The following is a 10,000-nucleotide window of genomic DNA, read 5'->3' on the forward strand; positions in this document are numbered from 1 at the left end:
GGTTTAGAGGATCCAGGTGCTGTTAATGAGCTGTCTCCTGTGTCCCAGTGGGGCAACATTTGATTCCTTATAAATGGCAGTTGGTTTAGAGGATCCAGGTGCTGTTAATGAGCTGTCTCCTGTGTCCCAGTGGGGCAACATTTGATTCCTTATAAATGGCAGTTGGTTTAGAGGATCCAGGTGCTGTTAATGAGCTGTCTCCTGTGTCCCAGTGGGGCAACATTTGATTCCTTCAGCTTTCATTGCCTGTTTGATTCTGAGCAAGTCACGTAACTAAACACTGCTCCTGGTCTTGGACTGGAAAAGGTCCATGGAGATCAGTATTGTATCCCAGAAAACAAATACAAATAAATTAAAATAGACAATTTTTGCGTGAACAGTTAGATGCATTTTGAATCGCATAGCAGCAGCTTATCTAGGTGTACTAAAAAATTATTGCATCTTGAGATGAAGTATGTGAGAATAGTTGTTGTTGCACTCATTTGGAATTTTGACTCCCCATGACGATTATATATCAAAACACCAGGGAGAATTACGTTGTAGTGCATGAAGCTCGATGATTATGCTCCAGATTCAGGGAAAAAAACCTGTGTGTGTGATATATTTTTGAATATCATGCCATTTGACAACTTCCATGGTTGTCAGTGTTACATTCTTGCTTCTGTGATGAAGCAAAATGTACTTGCTGGCCTACTTTGCAGTGACGAAAATGGTATGGTACACTCTTCGAGGCGACCTGTGAGAGGGAGGTCTACCTCACATTCCCACCCATAATTTGAACGATCACAAGGTGAAGTATTTGGAAAGCAGCATTAACTAAAGCTGTTAATCTTCCCAACCTCATTGAGCACTAGAGGCAGTAAGCTTGCTCACTTAAGACTGTTCTCAGCACTGATTGAAGATGAAGTGATTGGGAGAGGGAAGCACTTGGCTCATAGGAGGAGTCTCCAAAGGTCCCTATCTTGCCCTTAGATAATTGACTGGATTCTTTGGCTGATTTTCTTGATCATGTGAGAGTTGTCTCTTGATTGAATTCAGTCTGAACCTAGCAAATCTGAAGTTTGTCTCAGCACGCAGATTTTTAAAAGCTCTGGGGTTTATAGTTTCTCCTGTCAGTGTGGATCCAATACCAGAATTCTCTTGTCAACAAATTCCAGTAATTCCTAGTCTAGTCCACTAGTTATTCTAGTGAGTTCAACAGGTAGTCTTCAATCTAGGGGTCCCCTCTGTGCAGCCACCTCTACAAATGCCTCAGACTTTGCATGGGGAGCTTGTTCTCCCCTAAATTAAGGTTTGTGGTGTATAGAGTCCCTTACACAAAAAAAAAACACATCCGTGTCAGGGAGATGCCCTAATCAGTGCCTTGAAAGTTGTTCAATAATTGTGAATTCAAGGTACTTTTTAGCTGGTGACCGGTAACTCCACTATTTATGTGGTACATCAACGAGGCGGAATACATTTTGCCCTTTTTGTAGACTAGCCATGACATCTTGAAGTATCCATTCAACAAAATGTTTTCTTCAAGCAGTTTACATTCCTTCCCATTTAAACACAGTAGCAGATTCTATGAACAGGTCCAGGGCAAAGCCTTATGATGGATGCTAAGAAGAGAGTTTGTCTTCCACCTTGCCTATCAGTTTGGAGTTCCCTAGATGGACTTTGTATAAATTCAGTACAGGTAATGGATCTGTTTTGCCCAACAACTCCTTGGAAACAAGCAATGGCAACATATGCCTTCTGGGTAATGTGGAAGGTGAAGTTTCTGCATGCTTTTCCTCCAAGTCCCAAACTGCTTGTACAGGTAGGAAGGAACAGTCAAGGGTACTGCTGTTGACCCCTTCTTTGACAAAGTCTGCATTAGCTTGCACATGTTGACTTGAACAGGGGGTCGTTACCAGATTCCTCCTCTTAGTAGCTCTGACACAGGGTCTCTAAATATATTGCATTCTACAGACTGATGCTCACAGTATGGTTGATAGGTTTTCTAGCCTTTATAAACATTTGTAGCGTATCCTGAAGAAACCCGGTGCTGAAAAGATTTTTCCTAACGCCAAAAACTCTTGTCCGCATGTAGGACACCAATCAAAACCTTTTCCACTTGGATGTACAAGACTGTAATACAGCAGGAGTGCCCCTGGTCTTTCAGTGTCCCAGTGAGTTGCTTAAGTCTGCCTTATCCTGTACTTCTATTAAAGTAATTATTCCTGCTGTCTGTTTCTTTTACCTCTGACTCCATTCATCTTGGCAAATAGGAGTCCAGGGCCTGCTTTTTTGTTTATTTATTCATTTGTTATCCAGGTTGGTGTACTGATCCATAGACCCTTTTGGGCAATGCCAGCTAACTGCAAACTACATGTTCCCATTAATAATACAAAGGTAAACAGAAAAAGTAAACAGTGTGCCACAAAACAGTAGAGTGCAACTGCAGTGCAAAGTGTGATGTTTGAAACAATAAGATGTCAAGCTACATTTTAATGGGGCAAAGCAACATTATAATGAGCTCCCACACTAGACTTAGAAGGCTTTGGGACAGAAGGAAGGAAAATGAAATAAATGAAGAATAAGTAAATGTAAGAAAGTGTCAGACTGTTAATAAATGTTAGAATGAATAGATATTCACAATTAGGAACACTGGTTAATTCTGAACAAAATTATCACTTGGCAAACAGTAAAAATCAGAATGTGGAATTTCTGTGTTTCCAGTTGGCGAAAAGCTGTCTGTACAGCTTAAATTTCAACTGAATACTTTTGGCTATAAAGTGAGTTAGTATTTTATTACTTAATTAATAATTTAAATAGTTGGTTGGCTATAACAAACATGACTAATTATTATAATAAATATTGTAGATGGATTTGGTTGGCTATAACAAACATGACTAATTATTATAATAAATATTGTAGATGGATTTGTAAGTGCTGTGTAGTTTTACAGAAGAGAGTTTCACAAGTAAGCTTGTTGACATTACCTACTGAGAAAACTGTAATGTGTTATGAAAGTATTGTTAATCGTGTAAGACTTGTCTTCATTATTGTTCTTGACTTGAAGTGGATTGAGTTAGGCTAGCGGGAATTGGGCATACATGTTTAGTCTGTGCATGAGTATGCATCAGCACTGATCTTGTACATCTCTGAGGGTGGTATGCATAAGTATGATGTCACGACATGCATCGACACTGATCTTGTACATCTCCGAGGGCGATATCTGACAAGAAAGTTGCAGATCAGTAAGTGGTGGAAAAGATTAACCCAACCAATAGGACCCATTCTGGAGGGTTATCTTGTTGTTCCAATCAATTTATGATATGTACTGCTGTGCTTTAAATTAGAGCTGTGTTAAACTATTAATTCTTTTTTAAGTGCAATATGTTATCTGGTTGCAGTTTGAATTCATTGTATATCATATGTTCATTTATCTATTTCTAGGCTTTGGAAGCCAAATCAACACCGGGGCACACAAATGGCTGCCTCACTTATGTGCTCAACAACCGTACAATGGCATTCACAGGGGATGCACTTCTGATTAGAGGCTGTGGAAGAACTGACTTCCAACAAGGTAGATCTGAAAAAATCTTCATATTTCTGGGGAGAAAACTATAAATCAGTGTGTTTTTAAAAACTATCTGTCCAGTTAGCCATTTTATCCGACATAGAGGGTAAAGCTTGTCTTGGCACTCACTGGTTGAAAGGTTGAGAAATTTAACCCTGGTTAGTATACTACACACACACACACACACACACACACACACACACACACACACACACACACACACACACACACACATCATGCATTCACACTTTACATGGGTAGCTTGGAGGACCACTTTGTGGTGCAGGAAGAAGATGAAGCACTTGGTGAAAACCTATAAACACGTGAGAGTTTATGCAGGCACTGCACAGTAGGCACTGGACTGTGAGCTGGAGAACCACATACTTTCAGGCAGTAGTACCAACCTTTCTGTCATTGTGCCGCCCAGTAATGACTTTGCCACATTTGGTTCTAAAAGCCCTGAAAGTGTCGGGGACCCCTCCCCCAAAAGTTTCACTTTTGCACCAGAACACTACACTGTGAAACTCCGTTAAATGTTTATGGCTTTCTGAAGGGAGATAAGCCCCCTACACTCCAAAGATATGTACTTCAGAGTAGGTGATATAAGCTGAGGTATGTCATCATTTGATTTATTTGTATTCTATTTATTTTACATTTGTTAACTGTGAAAGTCCAACTGGACACAGGTCATTTTTCAGTAGAGGCCTGGGGAGAAAAGCTCTGCATAGAAGTACAAGATACAAATACAATGCAAATTACAGTTTGAAGAAATTTTTGAATGTCATCTTGAGATGCAGAAAGTATGACAGAAGTTACAGCTGACTGGTACAGGTTGCAATATATACAAGAAATGCAAATTATGTTTGGTAATTTCTGGTCTGAGGTGACCCGATAGACTTGCCTGTAGTAAGTACGGTACAAGACCTATTGTGGTGTTGCATATGGTAACAACCTAGGTTTGAGAGTTACTATACACAGGAAGTTAACAGTCGTGTTGATTTATAGTATTACAGAGGGCACAAGTAGTTGAGAGTCAGACTCTGAGAATACAGAAGTAGTTAGTTTGGTAGTATAACTAGCATGAGTGGGTAAGAAGGCTTTCGAAATTGCAGATAAATTAACCGGGGCTGGATCAATAACATAGCCAGATGAGTTTTAGCATATGTTTAAACTTTAAGGAAGATTGGAATATTATATGGGGCAGGGTGTTCCATTTTTTAGATATGAAGTTGGGGAAGGGAGAATCACCAGCGGTGTTGGCTGAAGTTGGGGAAGGGAGAATCACCAGCGGTGTTGGCTGTAGTTACCTGTAATAGTACTTTATTACTAGAGCGAAGTGTTCTATTTGATTGTGGAAGTGTCATATTTTGGAGGGCAGGGGTTTTGTCAGGTTGATGAAGGATTTTGTGGGCAAAGATCAATTGGTTATAAAGAAGGAGTTGGGGTAGTTCAAGCCAGTTAAGCTGTTTAAGAGCTGAACAGTGATGTGTCCTGAAAGGAGAGTCTGTGGCAAACCTGGCTGTTTAATTGTAGCAGGAATCAAATTTGGCCATTCAGTCTTTCTCAAGTTAGTGAGTCTACAATGGTGGATTTGGCCGGCTTAGTGAGGAATTATTTCTGTATAGAAGGCCCAATTTTTAAGCACTTTATGGCCTGGGAGATATGGATGTCAAATTTCATATTAGTCAGTTTCTACTCCTAGAAGTTTAGTGTGAGTAAAAGGAAAAATGATGGCTTTGTTTTTGGACATGATCTTGAAGTAGGAGCTAGCTGTGGTGGATCTTGTTGGATTAAACAGTAGAAGTTTTTTTTTTGTTAAGGTTTGGAATTAGCTTGGAGTTGGTGAGCAGTGTTTCAACTGAGAGAAAGGAATCTTGTGTGGTGTTCCTTTAGAGAGGAGGCAGAACAGAGTAAGGTAGAGTCGTCTGCTTATTGAATAATGGAGTAGTCACGAGAGGAGGAATTGAGATGATTAGTAAAAAGAGGATGGGTCGTAGAATGGAGCCTTAAGGAACTCCTGTTGGTGTATGTGTATTACAGTTTCACTGTTCGAGAAGTACTAGACTAACTGCTTTTGTGTGCCATTTTAAGTCTAGCCAATTTCCTTTAAAGGAAAGAATCAAACTCTGTACCTTGTGTCTGTGAGCTAAACACCTTAACCATTATTGCCAATCCTCCTCTTCCAGTCCTTGATTTGCAGTTAAGGTCCCTTAATTTTCAGCAAGCACCCCAGAAGAATTCAGTATGTATAATTAGTAATTTTATTGGATATAGGTTTGCATAGGAGCTTTATAACTTGTATCCTAGATACAGTTTGCTACCCATGGTTGTTTCTGGTTTAACAGTATAAGAATTGAGTGACTGTTTCCACAGCAACAATTTATTTCACTAGGAAACTTAATTTTATGCACACTTTGTTTTTCCACCATACATGAATTCGTTTATATCAGGCCTCCCTCCTGAATCCACAAATCTGACTGCAGAAGAGTGGTTAAAATGCAGCATCTGATGTTGTCCTTTTTCATTCTTCCTCAAAGGTGGGTTCATATCCGACCTGGCCACATACAAAGACTTCAGATTCAATTCTTGAACTCCTCCCTCTACCCATAAAGCTCTATTCTCTCCCTAACTCCTCAGATTTCATTTGCCACCATCATCTTAAGACAGAGGTTGCCAATCTCAAGCTAGTAAGGGATATTTTTTGTATAGTTTCTCTCAAATTCTGCCTAAATCTTTCTCCTTTTTACTGTTAGTGATTGCAATTTCCCCTTTCCTCCCTCTGTAGCTGTTGCTGGCGTCAGGGTTTTTCACTTTTCTGATTATGTTCGTGTTTCACTGTTGCAGTCATCACACTTGGGTTATCTGCCTGTAGATAGCCCTCAGTCAGCCCGAATACCAGAGACTTAGTATTTCTGTGTCGGTTGCTGTCACTCCAGGACTGACGTCAGGTCGTCAGGGGTATAAAAACAGGCAGCCGATGCCAATACATCGGTCTTTCTTGTCGAGGAGCCCGTAGCAGAAGCAGTTCGCATGAGTGCTGGTCGGCCGCTGCCTGAGTTTTTAGTTTCCTAATTGAATCATCCTGAAGTCTGCTAAAGCCAAGTACCCCGTTGGGGATCCTTTTGTCTTGCTCTAACCGATGTCAGAAAAAGTTAACAATTGTCTTGCCTGTGGAAAGCAAATACCACACTGAGATTTTCATTCTTACTGCGTCACCTATTTAGGCCCAGACCATGACGTACCTCCCTGTCGGTTTTGTGCCTTGTTCAACGCCCGAACCATCCGTCATCGGGCCCTTTTTGTCGCTAAATACTTTTGTTTTCGCTCTTTGTGTTTGAAATGGTTTCGGTAAGCCATCCAACTACCGATTATTCCAAAAAAAGTAAGGATAAAGACAGAGACAGACAGCATAGGTCCAAAGCTGCTGTCGACACTTCCATTAAGCTAGTCGCCAGTCCACCAGTACTCAGTGAGATGCTTTCGCAGCCCCTGATGCCCACTTCAATGGATTCGCAGGCCTCTACCAAGACCCGTTCGGAGTCTGGTATGCCGCGAGACTCTTCTTCAACTATGGAACCTGTGGATGTCTCTACCTTGGATGGGTCCAGAACCACTGAGCAGTACTTTGCATTACCGTTGTTCGACACAAACCTACGACTTCTTTTGCGTCTTCAGTTCTGTCTAAAACTACAGAGTTTCTAAGGTGTAAAGTACGAGCTACGCCTAGAAAACGGAAGACCCAGGTGCATGCACCTGCTCCATTGCCACAACACCATATGCTTAATTATGCTGATTAAGGGAAGCCAGCCTTCCCCTGCTAAGAGGAAAAAGAGACCAGTCCCCAGTAGCCTCAACAGACCAAGAGTCCGATGACTCTGAGGTATCTGATTATGAAGACATGCCCTTATCTGCTTATGAGGATTCAGATGCAGAGAAATGCATTCCCTCTGCCTCTCCTCCAGAGGACTTTTCTTTTGGTGAAACCCTACATACTTTAAGAGCATTTCCTTTGGGAATGCCAAGACTATTCTCAAGCCAAAAAGAGACTCAGAGAATTTCTAGATTTGACCACAACATAGGCCTTTAGCAATACCCCCAGTCCTGGATGATGTCTTTATGGAATCCAGTTTAACTCCTGATACTTTACCCCCTACTCCTAGGGAACCAGACTGGTACTACAGAGTACCTGACTCTCTCAAATTCCTTTTCAAAAATCCTACTGCTGAACCAGAGATAATCTTCCAGGGGCCTAAAGTTATCAAAGCAACTACAGTTAAGAACCCACCCCTTCGGACAGGGCTTCCAGAGCTTTAGACAGATGGGGTAAGAAAGTATATACCTCTGCAACTCTCGCCATTAGGGCTTTGAATTGTCAATTTCACATGCTGAAGTACAACATATTATGGAACTTGTTAAGCAAAAAATAGCTACATTTACAAACTGTGCAGAAAATGAAGAATTGCAAGAGCTTATGCATTTTGCAAGCCAAGTCAGCAAGCATACATTGCAGTGTAGCTGTGATGCCCTAGAAGCATCTTGCAGGGCAGCAGTCACTGGTTCTGTACTGAGAAGGCATGCTTGGCTTAAGGAGCAGACCTTGCCAGACCATGTCAAATCAAAGTTATTAGATGCACCTTTGAACAAGGACAATCTGTTAGGTACCAAAGCAGAAGAGGTTCTTAAAAAGATGGAAGAAAAAACGGTCTATGGAGACGGTCAAAGAATTTTTGCAAGTACAGCCTCTTAGATTCAGTAGGCGTTGCCCCTCGAAACATTGGTCCTTTCCAGCTCCCTCAAGGCCATCTCAAACTAGACCCAGGGGAAACGGACCCCCCTGACCACAGTGTCAGGGTATGCAGAGAGAGATCTAAGCAATGGAGTGCCTCCACCTCTAAAGCAGGGAGTGCTAAGCCACCCTCTTATGGAAAGAATTACCAGTGACTTCTCTACTGCACTCCCCAACTCTGCTCAACTGCTTGCGCCCCTAGGAGGAAAACTTGCCCTTCATGCAAAAAAACGGATTTCCATCACCAAAGACCGGTGGGTCCTCAACATTGTATCCCAAGGGTACAAATTCTACTTCATTCACTGCCAGTCCCAGAAGGGTTCCTGGACCTCTCTCCAAACCAGTGGGCAGAGGCACAAAACCAAGTTCAATCCCTGCTATATATAAGGGCTATTCAACCTGTTCCTGTGGAACAGATGGGTCAAGAATTCTATTCCAGACTTCTCTTGGTACCCAGAAAGGAGGACACTTGGTGTCCAATCCTAGACCTTTCAATTCTCGACACCTTCTTGGTGGTACCAAAATGCTCACCCTGCAGCAGCTTCTACCTATGCTAGCCAAAGATGCCTGGTTAGCTACCCTTGACTTAAAAGAAGCCTATCTGCACATCCCTATAAGGGAGTCATGCAGGAAATACCTATGCTTCCGGGAAAGATCTATGTATTATCAGTTCTCTGCACTTCCCTTTGGCTTATCCACTGCTCCCAGAGTATTCACAAAATGCCTGGCCCCAGCCATTGCATACTGCAGACAGAGGAATATTTAAATTTACCCGTACTTAGACAACTGCCTTATTCAGGCAGACAGTCAGGAATTGCTGTTGCAGCACCTGACATTTGTAAAAAAAAAACCTTCGAACTTCCTTGGGGTTACACCATCAACGAAAATAAATCAAAACTAGTCCCCTGTCAAAAGATTGAATTCCTGGGAGCAATCTTGGACACAACATCCCAGATGGCATTCCTCACTCCAAAAAAACAAGCCTGTCTGACAGACTATTTTACTCAAATGGCCACCAGAACCCAGCTAGTTGCAAGGAAAATCCTGCAGGCCCTAGGGTTCATGGCCTCATGCATCCTACTAATTCTATATGCCAGTCTGCAGATGAGGAAACTTCAATGGTACTTAAAATGTCTTTGGTGCCAACATTCTCAGGACTTGGAAACAGTCACTCCTATCATACCCTGTATAAGGACAGAGTTTCTTTGCTGGGCAGCAGCATGCAACCACAACAAGGGACTGCCGTTTACTCAACCTCACACCGTCCAGACCCCAACCACAGATGCATCAGACTGCCTGGGGGGCACACATGGATGGCAAGTGCATTTAGGGCCACTGGAGCCCAAGCCAAATTCATCTGCACATAAACCAAAAAGAGATGCTAGCTGTGCAGCATGTCCTCACAGCTTTCAGACCCCTACTCTCACCAGGATACCTGCTAATAAAAACAGACAACACCACAGTCATGTGGTACATCAACAAGCAGGGGGGACCCACTACACACACTGCAGGCTAGTCATGGCCCTGTGGAACATGGCCGTAGACATGCAGGTCAATCTGCAAGCTCAATTCCTGCCAGGCAAACAAAATTCGCTGGCAGACGACATAAATCTCCTAGACCCAGTTAGAGCCCAGCACCTTCAACCTTCTGATTCAGAAATGGGAGA

The 10,000-nt window shown here is 42.2% G+C and overlaps 1 protein-coding gene across 1 annotated transcript in view; it reads left to right on the forward strand.

The window, feature by feature from the left end:
• Window positions 1-10,000, forward strand: part of ETHE1 (ETHE1 persulfide dioxygenase) — a 249,102-nt gene that overhangs the window by 151,203 nt on the left and 87,899 nt on the right. Inside the window, exon 8 of the mRNA XM_044080537.1 lies at window positions 3,424-3,553. Coding sequence (XP_043936472.1) covers window positions 3,424-3,553 — 130 coding nt within the window. The remainder of the gene's footprint in view (window positions 1-3,423; window positions 3,554-10,000) is intronic.

This window comes from Protopterus annectens, chromosome 8.part0 (genome assembly GCF_019279795.1).
Source record: "Protopterus annectens isolate FY-2018-M chromosome 8.part0, PAN1.0, whole genome shotgun sequence".
NCBI lineage: Eukaryota > Metazoa > Chordata > Ceratodontiformes > Protopteridae > Protopterus > Protopterus annectens.